This window comes from Typopeltis vanoorti, chromosome 20 (assembly GCF_054136105.1).
Source record: "Typopeltis vanoorti isolate ZY-2024b chromosome 20, IOZ_Tvanoo_1.0, whole genome shotgun sequence".
In the NCBI taxonomy this organism is placed as follows: domain Eukaryota; kingdom Metazoa; phylum Arthropoda; class Arachnida; order Uropygi; family Thelyphonidae; genus Typopeltis; species Typopeltis vanoorti.
In genome coordinates this window covers 91,767,211-91,787,015 of record NC_143568.1, presented here as the reverse complement: position 1 = coordinate 91,787,015, position 19,805 = coordinate 91,767,211, and the positions used below count along the sequence as shown (strand labels likewise).

The window sequence follows — 19,805 nt, the reverse complement described above, 5'->3', positions numbered from 1 at the left end:
TTGTATTAACGCTATTTAAGTAATTAAAAATATTGGTTGAATATGCCATTTTAGCAACACCAAATATCATTTTGAAGACATTTTACAAAAGCATCTACCTTCATTTTGAAAAAAGGCCAATAATTCATTCTGAAGTTCTAAAATTCAGAATAGCACTTTATCCCATGATAATTATCTTATTTCAGTGTACTTGGCTTGCATAGATATGCAAAGTTTGTTAAAAAGGTGTGCTTTAAAGGTCTTGACTTGATGTAATTTACTGTATTTACAACTTGGTCTGGTACAGGTTTTAATATTACTGGTAATGTTTATGAAAGATGTCACGTGACATCTTTCACCAGCGGAACACTTGTAACCAGTTCGTGGAACATAAGTGTTCCGGGGAACACCGGTTAAGAACCACTGGAATAAAGCATAGTGGTCTCGCAGACTGTCCCAATTGGCACTGTTATAATGCCAAACTACTCATGTGGGAGTGAACAATTTGACTGTGTAAGCATTGTTGCATGGGGGGGGGGGGGATAAGCATTAAGTTGTGGTCAGAATTACCCCGGGAGCTCACTACATTCACTGTATATTTGCAGGGGTCATTAGTAAGGAAGAGATCCATGGTATTTGGGGAGTGGTTTGGGTTATCTGGCATTCTGGTCAGCTTTTGAACAATTTGTGTAAGGTCGTTAGTGATGGCAAAATGTACTAACAGTAAAGTTTGGTGGTGGAAAAATAATAGTGTAGGGTGCATTCAGCTGGTTCAGAGTGGGACGACTACTCACTGTCCATGGTTCCATGAAGGTACCTTGACGTTCTGAATAATCAGGTGCTGCCTACACTGTGGAGTTTTCATGGAACAGACCTGTGTTACTATCAAGGCGACAATGCCCCATGCCACAAAGCTGCAGCTGTTATGGAATGGTATGAAGAGTTGGGTGTTAAACGACTGTCCTGGCCTGTGCAGAGCCCTGACCTCAACCCCATCAAACACCTGTGAGATGAATTGGAGCAGCAATTGAGGTAGGGAGCAGCATGTTCTCAATCTGTCGCTGAACTCAGTGCTGCTTTGATGGAGGAATGAAGACAAATCCCACCTGATGTCTGCTGCATATTAGTGGAAAACTCCCTCAAAGGGTGCAAAAGGCAATCAAAGCCAAAAGGTGGACATACTCGATATTAGGGTTCACCTGCTGGTTATCAACTGTAAATTGCTAAAGTGTCTGGACAATTATTAGTAGATAGTGTATTTAACCATTGTTAATCTTAAAAAGCATAAAAGGTACCAAGAAAAAAGTGTTCAAAACACTAAATCCATATGGAGTAAATGGACCCTTATACAGTTTACACAAAAGTTATAAATCAGATAAATTGGAATTATAAAGACTTGAAGGATGTCTCTAGACATCCTTCAAACTGTTAAATCAAGTGTTAGAAAAAGTTATACGCTTCTTGTTATTTATAATTTGTAAAAATCGCAATATGAAGGAATACTCTTAAATGCAGTGCAAGTCTTCTGGACTAATTAAACTGAATAACTGCTATAACAAATTTAATATAAAAATAGCAATATAAAGAGGTAATTTTGAGATGGGCAAGAACATGGAAAAAATTAACTGCATCTCAAAACTATACAGAACAAAAACATTTCAGCTATTTAGGGCACAAATTTAATGAAAAGAGGGGAAAAAGTTAAATAATAAAAAATGAATAAATAAATTATATATGGAAATAGGTAACAAAATAAGCAAGGTTGGTATGGTGGGGAGCTAGTGATAAATTTATATGGAATAAGATAATTGCTCCTGAACAGCCTTCCGCATGAAGCATTCCAAAATAACTATAACCTGCAAGTCAGAAAGAAATACATCCATAAACTTCTTTTTCAATCCTCACCTTTCCTTAACCCCCCCCTCCCACACACACACACACACCAGCACTAGTATGCTTATAGGTTCTTTGACTTATTGTATATGGAATCAATGTAAAAATCAGCCAAAATACCACTAGTAGTAGTTATGGACAGTATTCAAATTAATTTTCATCATATGCACTAGAGAGAGTTTTTTTTTTTTTTTTTTGAGGAGAGGGTAGGGAAAACAGTTGATCAAATACTGGAGACATAAGATTCCAAGACAGATTCCAAGGAAAATTAGCAGAGTGAACAGATGGCTTCAATGGAAGAAGCATATTAAAAATGAAGATACCAGAAATCAATCTGACATTAATATTCAAGATGTGAATGCAGAACTAAATGAAGATAGTGTTATAACTAAACAGAATGGAAGATGGGAGATTAGCAAAACAAGTGTTTGAAGCAAAAAAAAAAAAAAAAAAAAAAAAGAGATGCACGTGATATGGGCGAGATGTAACAGTTAAGAGTATTTTAGAAAATTAAAATGTAATAGCTCATGAAATCAGAGGCCTGACCCATCTAGAAAAAGGATGTTGATCAGAAAATAATTGTGTCATACAGCCATAATACCTGGTATGCTCATTGAAGGTATACTAAAGAATTTTGCTAGGGTTGTTTCGAATTATGGCTGAAACAACTAATAAGGCTATAAGCTTAGAATATTATGTCTCTTAATTGCATATCTTTTGGCTGATTTGCTTAATTCATGAGATGAAAAACCAGAACATCCAGAAATCAAAATAATGCTACCTCTACTAACCAACTTGTCTTTAGCTAAAAAAGTCCTTATAAAAGTTCTTTGCATCCTAGGCAGGATTTCAATTCAGGGTTTTCCAACCAAAGAGCATTGTTAATATCAACTGAGCTAAGAATGTACACAAGATTATGATAAATCATGCAGTTGCATCTTCCACAATTCACTTAAGAACACATTAATATGTGTGTGCATAAAAGAATAATCTACTAAAAGCTTAAACCAGCTATAAACTTGGACTAATATTTAAAAAACCTAACACACAAAGTTTGCAAATATTCAAATGGGTACTTTAATTTTTGAATAACTATAAATAAAACCCTTATATAATTATAAACATTCTATCTAAAATTCAGTACTTGTGCAAAAACAGCACTCTGCAAAATAATGGATTCCAATCTGGCTTGGAAATAATATTTTTGATGCTTACTATATGTAATAAGCTAAGCACAGATAAAGAATTTATACTGCTGTGCTCCATATTTCTAGTTTTTTTTTGTTTTTTTAATTCTTAACTGTTATAACAGATAGCGGGGGAGGATTAGCTATGTTCTCCTACCAGGATCTTGGTTGACTAGCTATCAGTCATGCTTGTAGCATGTTGAGCACAGTTAAGCCTGGGATGATGGATTTCCATGGTGGGCTGGCAACCTACAACACTGTCAAAAACCCTAATGGAACTGATATAGATGGCAGTGCCAATATATTGGTGAAGTCCAGAGGACCATACCCAGGAAGTCTTGGTATCATGCCTCCACGTGGACTCTCTGGGAAACATGGTGTCGTAATGAGCCATGGCAAAGTTGATACTGAGCAAAGATGCATCTCCCAAGATGTTATGTGGCCAGCATGGGAGATTAGGCCACAACCCCTCCACTACAATGTCAAGAAGAAAGAAAGAAAGCCCATGGCCAGAATGGACAATCACTGGATGTGACTAAATTTCCCCAACTATATGACTACTCTGATCGAAACCATTTATGGAGACCAGAGCATGATACAGTGGGGAAGCTTTCCCAAATAATAAGCAATACTGGAATAGTCCAAAGAATTAATAAATATAACAGTAATCAATACAATCCTCTTTTTCTCTATATAGGAACATTTAACTGTCGAACACAAAGAAGAGGAAGACCTTACCATCTTACAGCAAGAACTAAAACATTAAATGGGACATCATAGATTTAAGTGAAGTTAGCAGGCAGGATGAACATTTAATAAAACTAAAAATGGAGACTACTTATACTATTATGGGAAAACTAAAGGTCAATATGGAGTAGGATTTCTAATTAAGAAAACAATTACACACCTTATAAAAGAAGTTAATTATACAGGTGAAAGAATAATAGAAATTACACTTAAAATAAACTCTAAACTTAAAATCAGGATCATCCAAATATATGCTCCCATGTTATCCCACACTGATGAAGAGATAGAAACATTTTATGACTCACTGCAGCACACTCTAGATAAAAAAAAGAAATAGCAATCAAAACTTTCATATTATTATTATTATTACCCCAAGACCTCATGGAGTGAAAGAATGGGCAATTTTAACACCAAAGTAGGTCATCCCATTCACCAAATAAATACAATAGGACCATACATATATGGTACAAGCAGCAACTCAGGAATGGCTCTTACAGAATTCTCCATCAGTAACAAGCTTTATATTATGAATACATGTTTTAAGAAAGCCCCTCAAAAGAAAATGGACATGGAGAAGTCCAAATGGAGAAATAAAAACTGAAATAGATTATAAACTGTGTAATAATAAAGAAATAGTTCAAGATACCTCAGTACTAAAATCAAGTAAAAACAGGAAGTGACTGCAGACTGGCCAGAGCCAAAATTAAAATAAACCCCAAAGTGGAAGGAATAAAATGGCTAAACAACAAAAAATCAAGAAGTTTTGACTTAAAACCTAACGAAAACAAGAAGAAGGATTACAAAGAAAAACTCAATCAAGAACTAGACTTAGTAAATATATTTGAAGAAGAAGACATAAATAAAATAAGCAAAACCTAATGGAAGTAATAATCTCAGCAGCCAATGAATTCAAAAGCAACAAACAACAAAAATACCATAAACTTTCAGAGGAAACCTTACAACTACTAAAAAAAAAAAAGAGATGAAATATGAAACAAGACAAAAAACTTACTTTCTAAAATAGAATATGCAGAACTATGCAAAACAATAAGGAAAAAGATGAGAAATGAAATAAGATCTTATAACACCAAAAAAATAAAAGAAACAATTGAAAACAATAAAAACATGAAAATACTAAGAAAACATTTATCAGTTGGCAAAAGTCAAATAACTGCAATAAAAGATAAGAATGGAACTACAATAAGGAACCAAGAACAAATCCTAAGCAGGCTAGAAGAATTTTATAAAAAAAAACTCTATAGTGGTCCTTCAATAAATAAATCAAACATAAATCACTCTTCTCCATTGCATATGGAATTCATCCCCCATTCACTTCAGATGAAATAAAACAAGCATTAAAACAAATGAAAAATGGAAAAATTTCCTTGAAGAGCTAATTCACATAGAATTAATTAAATGGGGAGGAAACAATATAATTCAGCATGTCACAAACTTACTAAATCTATGCCTAGAAGAGAAGAAGATACCAGAAAATTGGAAAAATGCTACTCTGATACTGTTATTTAAAAAGGGGGACAAAGAAGAAGTAAAGAACTATAGACCAATTAGTATTCTCTCTAATCTGTACAAAATTCTCACAAAAGTAATAAACAGTTTAACACCTCTACTAGACTCAAATCAACCAGTAGAATAAGCAGGATCCTGTAAAGGCTTTAACACAATTGATCATATTCATGCAGTAAAACAAATAATAGAAAAAGCAGAAGAAAACCAATTGCCTCTCTGTTTAGTCTTCATTGATTATGAAAAAGCATTTGATTCCATCAAAACTAATGCAATAATCAAAGCACTCCAGAATCAGGGAGTTCCTGGAGAATATATGGACCTCCTCCAGGCAATATACCTCACTGTAACACCAACAATCCAACTTCACATGAGTAGCAATAAAATATCAATTGAAAAAGGTGTCCGACAAGGAGACTCTCTATCACCCAAAATCTTTACAGCAGTCCTTCAAGAAATATTTAATAACATAAAATGGACAAACTTTGGTATAAAAATTAATAACAGAAGCTTAACACACCTAAGATATGCAGATGATGTCATAATTTTTGTAAACTATCCTTAATATAATGATAGAAGACCAATATCATGAAAGCAGAAAAGTCGGTCTAAAGATAAAAAGAGAAAAAACTAAAATCATGTTTAATCATTTTGTAACACCAAAAAACATAATAATAGAAAACAATTTCTTGGAAAGAGTCTCTTCATATACATACTTAGGTCATCTCATTGATCTAAACTGTGGACTCTAAAAGGAAATAAATAGGAGCGTTCAACTTGCCTGGAGTGCATTCAGAAAATTGAAAAGCATTTTTCAAAACAATGTCCCACTCTGTTTAAAAAGGAAGACATTTAACCAGTCATCTCATATGGTTGTGAAACTTGGTCGCTAACAAAAGCAATGGCAAATAAATTAACAACTCAAAGAAAAATGGAGGGGTTGATGATAGGCATCATGTTAAAAGCTAAGAAGCGAAACACCTGGATAAGAAGCCAGACTCGCATCACTGACATCATTCTTCACCACAAGCGACTAAAATGGAAATGGGCCGGACATCTATCCAGAAGAGAAGATGAACAATGGACCACCATACTAAATGAACTGGATTTCTAAGAAGGGAAACGAAGCCGAGGACATCCTAAAAGAAGGTGGAGTGATGAATTGTTAAATTTTGTTTGGGGAAAATTGGTCAACCATTGCTAAGAACAGAGAAAGGTGGAAAGAACTGGAGGAGGCCTTCATCCAGCAGTGGACAGAAAATGGCTGAAAAGAAGAAGAAGATAACAGAAATCATTTCCTAGTGATTTCAGTGATCACAACTGACACTAAGATACAAAAAATTTTGCATCTTAGTGTCAGTTGTATCTTTTGTTTTGTATATAGTTTTGTATCTTTTTGGACACTAAGATACAAAAAATGAATAACATTTTTGTTAATAATAATACAGAACAACAGTTGTTTAAATTAACACACAATTTACAAACAAAAAATACCACTGTTGGTGCTGGTGGACAATAGATGGCATTGTGTTCATGGTAGTAGTGTTGTAGTATGCAGTTGGAGGATTTAGTAGAGGTGACAGGTGAAGTGAGATAATGTGCATAGTGTACCCTCCCATGACAAGTTCCAGGACTCTTGGCATATCAGGTAACAATAAATTGGATCGAAATGGGATGAAGATGAATCTGATAATTTCGTTTATAGGGTGGTTAATGGACAGATATCAAAAAAGTGGTTTATGGAGTTGAGTCCACGAGAAGGCAGGTGACTAGTAGTGCACCACAGGGATCAGTACTTAAGTCTCTGTTTAATTTGTAAATCAATGATATAGAACTGATTTGACCAGAAATATTCAGTTGTTTGCTGAATATGTAAAACTGGGAAGAGCAATAGTAAATGAAGGTAACTTAGAGATCCTATAGTATGACAAACAGACTAGCAGTACGAGCAAAAGTAAATGGCTGCCAGCTTAATGTGGCCAAGTGCAAGGTGATGCACTTTGGGAAGAAGCAATTACAAGCTGTGCACCATGCTACCTTTTCAACATGCCTTCTAAACTTCAACTCCCTGTTCATAGTCACCTGCAAGTCCCTGATGCATCAGTTTCCTGCATTTCAGTTCCATGCAGAAAATTGACGAGTCAGGGACTTGCAAGTGACTGTGAACAAGGAGTTAAAGTTTAGAGAGCATGTTGAAAAGGTAGCCAAAACAGCACATCAGATTACACAGTTGTTGAATTGAACACACTAACAAGCAGAGTTAGAGAAGTTATTCTTCCTCTTTATAAGGCTTTAATTAGGCCACATCTGAGCTACTGAGTGTAGATTTTGTCAACCAAATTACACAAGAGGGGGAGGGGGGGGATGAAGAAGTGGTGGAGAGGATACAGAAGCAAGTGATAGATTGTGGCAGGTCTATGGAATGCTCCATATGAGAGTAAGATTGAAGGTCTGTGGGCTCCAAAAACTAGCTAACAGGCAAAAAAAAAAGAGGAGACATGATAGAAGCACATAAGTTATTAAAGGACTAACACTGAAAACTTTTCAGTACATGGCAGGAAGGGAGAAAAAACAAGGGATCGCCCATGAAAATTGATAAGAGTGTGGTTAGCAAGGGTATTAGTACTAGATTTTTTGCTTGGAGGGTGGTGAATGGGTTGCTAGAGGTGGTTGTGAGTGCTTTGTCAGTGACTGACTTTAAAGAGAGGTATGACAGGTGTGTGGATAATGGATCTCCCACAATGCATCTTCTAACCTGATGGAGATATCTGTATAATATTATTATTATATGATTACTTAAATTAAGGGGATGTTAAATCCCACATAGTTTTAAAACCGAATAAGAAACTCAAAGATAATAAGAATCAGAGAGTTTCTTGCCGAATATAGTGAACTATAAAGTATCGGCGAACACTAGCGTTAGCCAAATGCAAGTGATCCTAGTACATAGTACAATACTGGGCAGCTCGTTGCAAAGGTGGAGGAAGAAGTTCAGATCGCTATTCTTAGGTATTTTCCATAATGTAAAAACATTATGGAAAACATATATCGTTCGCAAAGTACATAAGTTCTCTTCGCTATACACTTTGGTATTAGGTCTAGCTGCTCACTGATGAAGCCTCAAAAAAGGCTGAAACCGGTCTGGGTAGTGACCTCCCTCCATAATGTAATAACAGCATACACTTCCTAGGAAATGTGTTTTTACATTATGGAAAATACCTAAGAATAGCGATCTGAACTTCTTCCTCCACCTTTGCAACGAGCTGCCCAGTATTGTACTATGTACTAGGATCACTTGCATTTGGCTAACACTAGTGTTCGCCGATACTTTATAGTTCACTATATTCGGCAAGAAACTCTCTGATTCTTATTATCTTTGAGTTTCTTATTCGGTTTTAAAACTATGTGGGATTTAACATCCCCTTAATTTAAGTAATGTTTTCATTGCCGAAATGAAGCTTATTAGCTCTTTATACTTAAGTTATTATTATATGGATTATTAAATTCTATATCCTTTATTATGTTTAAACATGACATTCATTATATTTTAAATCTTAAGAAAAATTTAGTCTTGTTAAAATGTTTTGGACAGTGAGACACACAACTGATTATTCATACACTATAAACAAGAGATATGAAATTGATTACCTTTTAATGAAAGAGAATGATTTCCATGAAACATATCTTCTGTAGCACCCTGAGGAGCAGTTTCTCGTGCATCAATCACTTCTGCAATTTCACTTGATCTGTTAAAAGAAAATAATGATAATTTAATACAACATTGACTAATTCACAAATGGTATATAAAAGATTTTAAAATCAATTCTGCAAACAAGCCTAACATTAACAATGAGAATGCAAATTTTGGGTAGAGTGTTGTAAAGCTCACTGCCATTGGACTATGGAGCAGTGGAAATATTCTCTGAAGTGATGAATCATGCTTCACCATTTGGCAGTTTGATGGATGAGCCTGGGTTTGGCAGATGCCAGGAGAAAACTACATTATACTACTTTCCCCAAATATGTCGTGCCAACTGTGAAGTTTGGTGGGGAAAGATTCATTGCCTAGGGCTGTTTTTTATTATTCAGGCTAGGTCCTTGTTCCAGTGATGGCGAATCCTCATGCTGTAACCTATAATGATATTCCAGACAATTCTATGCTTCCAATTTTATGGAAACAGTTCAGTGAAAACCCTTTCCAGTGGGCATTGTCACTGGAAAGGAAGTCTGTGCAGGAATTGCTTGGTAAGATGGGTGTTGAAATTGACCTACATAATTGCTTTATTCAAATAGCTCTGAAGCAACAGTATATCAGCATCATTCCTCATACCTTTTTCCAGCTTAGCATCATCTGCAAACAGCTGAATATCAGCATGCAGACAACTCAAAATATCATTAACAAACAAATTAAACACCAGTGGTCCTAGAACGGAACCCTGTGGGACTCCACTTGTAACTCTTCTCCTGAGAGACATGGCTCCTCTATACACTGCCATTTGATATCTATTAGAAAGCCAGATTGTTATCCAATCAAGCAACTGATTTTCCAATCCCATACACCACTTTATTGTGTGGTAGCCTGTAAATTGCAAAATCCAGAAGAATCACTGCATATGAATCATCCCTATACAGAACTATAGTCACCTTAGTAAAAAATGTAAGTAAATTAGTAAAACAAGACCTTCCTTTAACAGCCCATGTTAACCTCTATACAGAATCTTTTCCTTATCCATCCAATCCTGTATTCTATTTCTAACCAATCTCTCCAGGATCTTAGCAACCACTGCAGAAATGCAAACTGGTCTGAAATTTGTTGAAAGTTTATTTTTCACTTGGTTAGACTGTAATAAATTTAGTTTAATCCTTTATCCAAGTGTGGTGGCCCTTCCCTTAATGCATAACATTATACATATCTGCAAGGAGATGCGTTTTGCATTATGGGAGATACTGAGATAGGAGTGATGTTAACTTGCTCCACCTTTGCAACGAGTTGCCCAGTGTTGTACCAACTTACCCCAGTCCTGAAGACACTTTCAGGCACAAACTTCGTTTGCTCACACTTGGATAAAGGATTAAATTAAATTTATTATGGTCTGAAATTTGAAACATCTGTTTTGCTTCCACCTTTATGCAATGGAACGATCTTTCCCTCCTTCTACTTATTAGGGATTGTTGAGGACACTAGATTTTCATTAACCAACCGAGCCAACAGAAGCATCAGTTACTTAGCACATTCTTTCACAACAATTTACAGTGCTTTACTTGAAAATAATTAATCTACCACACTTGAAGTGTGTGAGATAACATGTAAACTTTTCATATCATGAATAAATTTAAATTATAGTTATTTCCAATAAAGAAACTGTCAAATCAATGCATTCATTTGGTTCAATATCAACTTTAAACGAAACTACAACATATGTAATAGACATCCTATTATAAAAAAATAATAAATTTTAATTTTCTCACAATACAAATTTCATTAATAAAATGAATCAGTAATTATAAACACAAAAATCAAATTGGAACAATCTAATTAAATATTGTAATTGCATCTCTACATTTTATTCTTCCAACACCTTAAGTAGGTGCAAAATTGTAATATAATATTGTGCAAAGTTTATTTTCACAGCTCACAACATAAATTAGTTGAGTAATTAAATGCTTGAAAATTTTACATAACAAAGATGCATTTTAATACTGTTACTTTAAAAAATGTAATTATCTTGAAAGTGAATCGTTAAAAGTGAGTTGCTCCACAAAGAATGCTACCTCCTTTGTTTTCCATGAATTTTAGTGCTATTAAGTTGTTATGTATGGAGAATTTATATAAATTCACTATTAATTATAAATAATAACATACATTTTAAACCAACAATAAAGGAAAGCATATTTCTGTATAATTTATGTGTAGTGTATAGTGAGAATTAAAGAAAAATCGTATTGCTTTGTTTTGTCATAACATTTAGTTTTTTTGAAACATCACCTATAACAATATTTATATAAAATAGATTGATATCTTGGTTGAGTGAAACTTTTTGTGGCTAGTAGATTTAAGTTGTATTTCTAGAGCCATGTGTAGAGGTACATAAAGGACAATGATTATGTATGCTGTGTTTACGATGGCAACTATTAAAATTAATTCAGTATATAATTACTATTAAAACTGACAAGATCATACATATCTTTGAAAAAAAAAATTACATTTAAGTGGTTAGTGCCAAGTAATTTTTTATTACCTAGCTAAGTAAAACTGGCTAAAATAGAACAAAATAAGTGCTTTAAACTGCAGTGCTACTGTTCTTAGCAAAATGAAATTATATTGCCCACATAAGTAATATAAAAAAATTATTTTTATGTTTTATTTTACTTTTATATTAATGCTACTGACTTGTAACAACTGAATATGTAATCTGCTTACTTTGCACCATTCAGGAACTACCAAAAATTATGATTTGATAACATATTGTTATAATTTGATAACACTTAGTGTTGTCTTAGGTGGGCCTTCCATGATGAGTTATGACTCCATGGAGATTCAGAATTATAATAATTAAAGATTTGTTTTTGCACTTTAAGTATTTAAAAATTAGTTAATCATTTAAAACATTAATCTAATCAAAAAATATTAAAGAAGCTGAATCATACCTAATAATGAATCAGATATAGTGACAAGAAAGAAGGAACAACCTTAAGGTCAGGAGGAAATTATTTGTACAACTTATTTTGCTCTCTCACACTTTTCTACTGCATAGTTCCTAACTACTACTACTTGTGCCTTTTCATGTCTATTTGGGATCGGCCTTTTACATGATGCGACCTGATATGTGCAATCCTAACTAACTTGTGGCAGAGCCTGACGTTGGGGGGAGGGGGGGAGTTTTTGTCTGAAGAGGTGTGTTCAAGAGGCCAGTTTGCCTGCTCTGAGGGACAAAAACCCCTGAGTTTCTGGGAGAAAAACTCTCCACCTCCATATGAGACTGGCTAACTCACCTTTAGTCGAAAGAGACCAGATAAAAGTTCCCCACATCATGGGTGGGAATCAAACCCAGGTCTTTCTGACTAAAGGGCTTCGTCTATATTGACTGAGCTACAGAGGCTCTACTGCAGAGTAATAACCTCAAATCTATCACCACTCATTCACACTACCTCTCACATCATATGTACCCACCATGACTATAACTGCTTGAAACTTTCCCTTTTATTTATAACTTAAAGCAAATTAAGTAGTTATTTTAAATATTCAGGTTCTTTCAAAAATTAACTCTCAAAGTTAGACAAAATGGCTTGACTTAAAATTGCTGTTTTATGAAATTTGTTCTAAGTTTTTTAATCCAAGATAACTAAATTAGTTCTCAAATATGACATCTGAATAATAATTCTCAAGTTCTTATCCCATAAATTTGTCCATAAGGACTTGAAGATGATTTTGCTTAAATATTAGTGTCAGAAATCAAAGTTTTAAATTGTAAGCCACCTCCAAATAGGATGACAAGAAAGATATGAAGTAATAAAGCAATATCATTTTGATTAGTTAAATTTAACATGACACAGGCTACACAAAATAAAATAACATATGGTTTACAAGACTGCTACTTTATGTAAAAGTTAATACAGTATAAAAAAAATAATAATAATACAGTTCAACACCGACAACATAAAACCTTAGAAACAGTGCTTAGTACAGGACATAGTTCAGTATAGCGATCCTGATGGGATCCAGTCCAGATCACTATATTATATTAACAAACAGATGTGTTTGAATGTTATTTAAACACAACTAAATGATATGAACAGATATCAGAAGAGTACTACACCTATGTTGAATCATGGAGTAAAACCAGCAGTCAAATTTAAAAACTAAATTCATTAATGGTTTAATGAAACTAATGTATCTACAAGTTAACTCCAGGTACAGATTACTATAATGTATTAACTTTTACAACTGAATTTGTTATATTTTTTAATTTAATTATTTGTAGTATATGTTGTTTTCTACACATACCAGCTGAATTAGACACTACTATAATTTAATGATGGATCTCAATTATCCCAAATTACAAACACATATGTGATTTGGCATAGATTCTGCAAGGTGTTGGATTGCATCCATGTTTACAATAGACCAGATACTAGACAGACTTAACTAGCTCAGATCGATGGATGAGGGTTTTTCTAACACGTCCCATACATTGACAATGAGGTTCAGATCTAGGCTTTGTGGTGGCCATTGATAATGGTGGAAGCTGCTGTCATGCTTGCTGAACAATTCTTGTGCGATGGACAGTAGCAATGTTGCTCGTGAAACAACCATGACTTGCTGGATAAAAAGTCAACGATGCAGTATGGACTTCATTGGCAACAACATTCAAATATTCCTTGGAGGACACCCAATCTTCCAGCAATATCATGGGACCTGTTCCATACCAACAGAACATGCTCAGCACCATGATGCTGCTTCTAGAACCTTGAGTTGTGTTTACAAGGCAAGCGGGTTTATTGATTCACGGAGATCCCACCAAACTATGTATACTGTTGATACACAACAAGGTTTACTGTGACTTGTCACAGTAAACTTGGACTTTTACAGTCTTCTAGTGGTGTTCCTGACCACACTGTAGACAAACTTTCTAGTTCTTTGCAGAAATCAGTGGTTTCCATATGGGCATGTGACTGCCAATACAGATCCTCTTCAATTCCTTGGGTGAGATATGGATTGAGAATTGCTTCAGCAAATTACTATAGACAGGAAGTTCTGTTTGTCGTACAAGCCTTCTCAGATGATGGCCATCTTGTTCCTGACAGACTGTCTTAGGACCATAGTTAAGCCTCTTAGACAATCAATGTGGAATATTAATTATAAAAAAACTTTAAATTAATACTTTCCTATATTTTGGCAATGTTACAATACCATCATCAGGGATCACAAAAAACAATGTTGGCAAAACACTCAGCAAATGAGGCTGAATAAAAAGTCTAAAATCCTAACAGTGCCCCTAGTGGGCTAACGTTCTTAAAATGTATGCTTCCCAAATTTGGGGCAGATGTTAAAAAGTAGGTCTAAGCAGGATGTGAATCTGCAAGGTTGAAGGTAACCAGTGGTGTACCACAAGGATCAATGCTTGGTTCAAAGTTATTCAATCTGCACTATTTACTATGATGATGCAAAGATAGGTAGGGTAATCAGGAATGTTGATAATATGCAGTACTTACAGAAGTCACTCTCTTTGGCATGATTAGATATCCAGTGTCGAATTATATTGGTGGGATTAGGCTAGAAGAAACTGATGAGGCTAGGGATCTTGGAGTGTTAATAGATAGGAAGTTGACGTTCAGGGTTCATGTGGCAAAGACTGCAAATACAACTCAAAAGATAATTGCAATGCTGAAACGAACATCCACATGTAAAGATAAGGATGTTATTTTGCCTCTTTACACGGCCTTGATAAGACCTCACTTTGACTATTGTGCATAGGTCTGGTCTCCATTGCGATTCTGATATATTGGAGAGAGTACAAAGGAGAGTGATATCAGGATTGTGAAATACTGATTATGAAGACAGATTGAGAATTTGTAGACTGCAGACACAAACAAAAAGGAAAAAAGAGGAGAGATATGATTGAGACTTACAAGCTTCTGAAAGGATCATGCAGGATTTCAAATGATGAAATTTTTCAATTTATGGAGGGTTGGGGAAAGGATGAAAGGGCGTCCTTGGAAGCTGAGAATGAAGGCTGCTAAGAAGGAAGTGAGGATTAGATTTTTCTCTCAGATGGTGGTGCGTGATTGGAATGGATTGCCATTGTATGTTGTGAGTGCAAGCAGTGTGAATGAATTCAAGAATAAGTATGATACCCGGAGTGTGTAGTATGTGGCCTCCCTCGATGAGCCTCTGACTCCCTGGAGGTCTCTCTTAATAATAATCATAATAAAGCCATGCACTTTGGCACAATGAGATATCCAATGTCACATTATGTTGATGGATTATGCTAGAAGAAACTGATCATACAAGGGATTTTGGAATTTTTAATAGATAGGAAGTGGAAGTTCCAGGATCATATAGCAAAGATTACAAATACAACTCAGAAGATAATTGCAATGTTGACTATTTTGTGCAGGCCTGGTCTCCTAGTTTCCATGGTGAATCTGATACAGTGGAGTGCAAAAGACAGCGTTAAAAATGATATCAGGATGGTGGAATACTGATTATGAAGACAGATTGAGAATTTGTAGACTGCAGACACAAACAAAAAGGAAAAAAGAGGAGAGATATGATTGAGACTTACAAATTTCTGAAAGGATCATACAGGATTTCAGTTGATGGAATTTTTCATTTTATCAAGGGGGTTGGTGAAAGGATGAGAGGGCATCCTCGGAAGTTGAGAATGAATGCCATCAAGAAGGGAGGGGTGAGAGCTAGATTTTTCTTCTCAGATTGGTGCATGAGGAAGAGATTGCCACTGAATGTTGTGTGCAAGTATTGTAAATGAATTCAACAAGTATGACATCTAGTGAGGGTAGTATGTGGCCTCCATTTCTGAGTCCCTAACTCCCAGAAAGTTTCTCCTAATAATAATAATAATGGGCTGTCTCTTGAAGCCATATTACATTTGTCTTTTATTATGAATTTTATTAATTCTCTGATAACTGATGTTAAACTTGACTGAAAGCATAGCTGGTAACCCTAATAAAAAAAATTATTTCTGATATGATCAAATAATATGTTTATAAGTTGTTATTCACCAAGTGATATAACAAAATTAGAAATTACAATAAACCATTCCAAAAGGAACACAAAATACATACCTTTGATATATGGTCATAAAAAATCCTCCACCAAGTCCCATGCTTTGAGGGGTAACAACACCATTACAAAACATCATAGCAATAGCAGCATCTACTGCTGAGCCTCCCTTTTCAAAAATGTCTCTAAAAAGATAAAAACATCAAAAAATTAATATTTTATCATATTTTCAAAGGTGAAAAAATTGTTAGTTTTTTCACAAAATGTATTAAGAATTATATTTTAATGATAAAAATAATCAAGGTATTTACTAAATAAAGAACTAAAAGGCTTCAGTTCAGCGATGCAAAATTTATAAAAGTCAAGTAGATATTAGATCCAGCATTATTTCAAAGCTGAATGTAGAAACTATGAAAGTTTTCGTTTATGGAAAACACACCTCTCCAGTGTTACAAGTTCTGCCTTGTCTCTGACGAAAACCAACCAGTTTGAAACAGCTGTCAGGACAGTGAAACCTTAAAAAATGGACCAAATTAGAAAGCATATATACGGATGCCTGGGCAGCGTGCGTGTTTTCTAAAGTGGTCTGTGCTAGGGCAACTCATAAATGCTGGCAGGTGTATTCCCGTACTGGTCAACTTATTTGTACGTAACTTTCATAGTTTCTACATTCAGCTTTGAAATAATGCCGGATCTAATATCCACTTGATTTTTATAATCAAGGTACTGTTATTCCAAGCCTACACACCTTAGTCCTCTTGAGATTTACTGAATTATTGACTTACTGCAATATTTAGAAGAATGCTGAAAAATTGGGTTAGTTCTTGTCTCTTATATATATGGAAAATCTCTGTATCCATTTTATAACTAGAGAAGTCCAGAGAACTATTTAAATTATTATGAAATAAGCATTTCTTATCTCCATATATCAGCAGTCTTCTAATTATTACATAATTCTTTGAGTTGTTTTTATCATTTTTGCAATGTGTTCTTTAAATGGCCAAATTATTTCAAAATCCTTTGGCATTAATTTCTTGCAGTAATCATAAAGTACACAACCTCCAGTTTCTTCAGTTTACTGGAGTGAAAGAATGGAGGGCTAAGAAACTAAAATTTTAATGCACGATGTTCTTTAAAGATCAATTTTAACAGAAATCTAATTCAAAAACAATACATGCATATTTCATTATAAATAAATAAAATTGAATGAATATACATATTCATTCAATTTTTACCTTCCAATTGGAGCACAAGGTTCACCATCAATAAGCCAAGCTGCAGTCTCATATGTATACATGCTCGATGATGAGACAGGAAAAGATGGATTATAGTACATTTTCTGTTTCTCTTTTATTTTAGGGAGGCCAATACTCAGTGTCGCAATAATAGCAGCGCATGCTGCAGATACAACAACCACTACTAATATAACATCTCTTCGAGTAATGAGACATCTAAACAAAGAAAAAAAAAATCGATTAGGTGTAAAGAAAGTTAACTGACAAACTAAAAAGGATTAAAATTACAGATTAAAATCAGATAATCAATGAATAGCAAAAAACAGTGCTATAAAAGATGTCTTTTATAAGAATATGAATCTCATACCATTAGTAGAGACTGCCAAGATTAGACTTCATTAACATGTGAAATCACATGCTTTATACGTAAAATTTTTCACCTATTATACAAGCAAAATAGTTATCATATTAAAAACTAGTGTTCATAAAAGAAAGCTAATTTTCCGACGTGTAATAATACACTCATCCCACGAAACGGATTGATTACCCTATTATCGGATTCGTCTTCTGCCATGCGCAGAAATGTGTGTGTGTGGGGGGGGGGGGGTTGTTCTCATCTGCGATCGAACTATAGACATGAAAATCTTTTCGTATACAGGAAAAATGTTGCTCGTCCTTATCTTTTAGACACCCAGTAGAGCACTCGGGATTTAATCTTGGGGAAGGGGGGGGGGAGCGAGTTGAGTAGACGATTTGGGCATACTGTACACATACTACCCATCGCATACGACCTATGACTGAGCATGTACAATGATCGCTAAATCATATAAATAGCAGACACGACAAAGCATAAATAAAAAAAAAAAAAAATTTAATTAGGAAAAGATTTTTGGAAAATTTTCTTTGGGGGGGGAGAAGGTTTCCTCCCCTCTGGATGCTTTACTGTAGACACCAGTGTAGTGTACATATTTGGCCGTACACATCTAGAACAAATTTAGGAGGGCCGAAAACTCCTTGACTCAACATTTTGAACAGTGCGAAACCTAGCTCAAAGTTTCGGACGTTTTTAACCAGTTACCAAAAAAAAAAAAAAAAAAGTGTTGATCTATTATACTGTACATTGAAATTCAATACACATTTACAGATAAAGTAAGGTTAGTTTATTGAATTAAACTCAATAACAGGACCGTTCTTAAATGCAAGAAAATATATAGAATTAAAAACCAAAAACGGTATTTTGATAGTTTATATACAATTTTGCGAACCTCAAAACTTGTCGTTCCTATGCATTCATTGCTTAACGACGATGCTCAACAATAAAAACGAGTGTCCGCATCTCCTCCCCCCCACACACACACACCAACCACTTTATTAGCGATGATTAAGGTTTGTGAGATATACTTTACTGTTAAGTGGCATAATCAATTCATAGAGCACAAAACTTGATAAAGGTGTTAGACTAGAACTACACATCTACCTGCCTTATCTTCTACTTCCGAAGACTGAAAATTAGGATGTCCAAAACTAGAAAATTTCGGAAGTGACTACCCAGACTGTCAGCATAGTTCTCAACTTTAACAGAAGTACAGCGTTGAGCAAATTATATAAAATATGTGAGCAAATCGTTTTCAATTTGTTTGTATATAAATACTATTTATATACATACAAGTATAACGAACCCACACTAATAAATATAATACATTCGTGAAAATAAATTCAACTTATTAATAGTGAACTTGTTTCACAAGATATAGTTAAATCTGTTAATGCATTTCTGAAATAAATCACTTAATATAAAAATAACGAAAATGGATAATTCGAAAATAATTAGTTTATTCTAAAAAAAGTTCATTATATTCACTATTTCTTCGTACAGAATTCTTAACGTCTTTGGAATGTTAAAAAAAAAAAAAAAAAAAAAACGTTTTTTAATTCTGATCCTGAAGCCAAATTGTTAAGCAGCGTTTCACTTTGACTTTTTTTTTTTTTTTTTTGTTACATAACTTTCTGAAATGGCCCGCAGAGGGTTTGCAACTGCGAATATAATCGCATTTTGGTTGTCTTTTAAAAGCTGTTGTCAGAACTAACATTATAAACACCAATATGCAGAAGGAAGTTTATTATATCCATTTTAGCTTCATATTAGTTTCTTTTGAAATCAATCGACTTTTTTTGCACTCATATCAATCGCTACGCTCACATTTTATTATTATTATTCCTGACACCTACAAGGAGTCCGAGGACTCATCGCGGGAGGAATATGTTTTCCATATTTCAAAAAGGTATTAAAAACAGAATGTTATATATTACACACGTACGACATTAATGTATAGAATACATTCACCAACTGGAGAATATTCAATACATCTTGGCACAGGGCAAGATGAAGGATTGGAAGGAATTACTGGAGTGAACATTTAAAAAAATATCTATGAACTTCACGCATCGTAAAATGTTCCTTTCTGTGGTCGTTGAATGAGCGAATGGAGTCGCAAT

General features: G+C 34.4%; 1 protein-coding gene across 2 annotated transcripts in view; it reads right to left on the bottom strand.

Annotated features, from left to right (window-relative positions):
* Window positions 1-19,805, bottom strand: part of LOC150095650 (scoloptoxin SSD14-like) — a 143,237-nt gene that overhangs the window by 69,879 nt on the left and 53,553 nt on the right. For both annotated transcript variants that reach the window (XM_090410828.1, XM_090410829.1), the window contains exons 2-4: window positions 17,310-17,525; window positions 16,137-16,259; window positions 8,979-9,076 (exon numbers count right to left, since the gene is read on the bottom strand). In XM_090410828.1, the coding sequence (XP_090266954.1) occupies window positions 8,979-9,076; window positions 16,137-16,259; window positions 17,310-17,525 (437 nt within the window). The remainder of the gene's footprint in view (window positions 1-8,978; window positions 9,077-16,136; window positions 16,260-17,309; window positions 17,526-19,805) is intronic.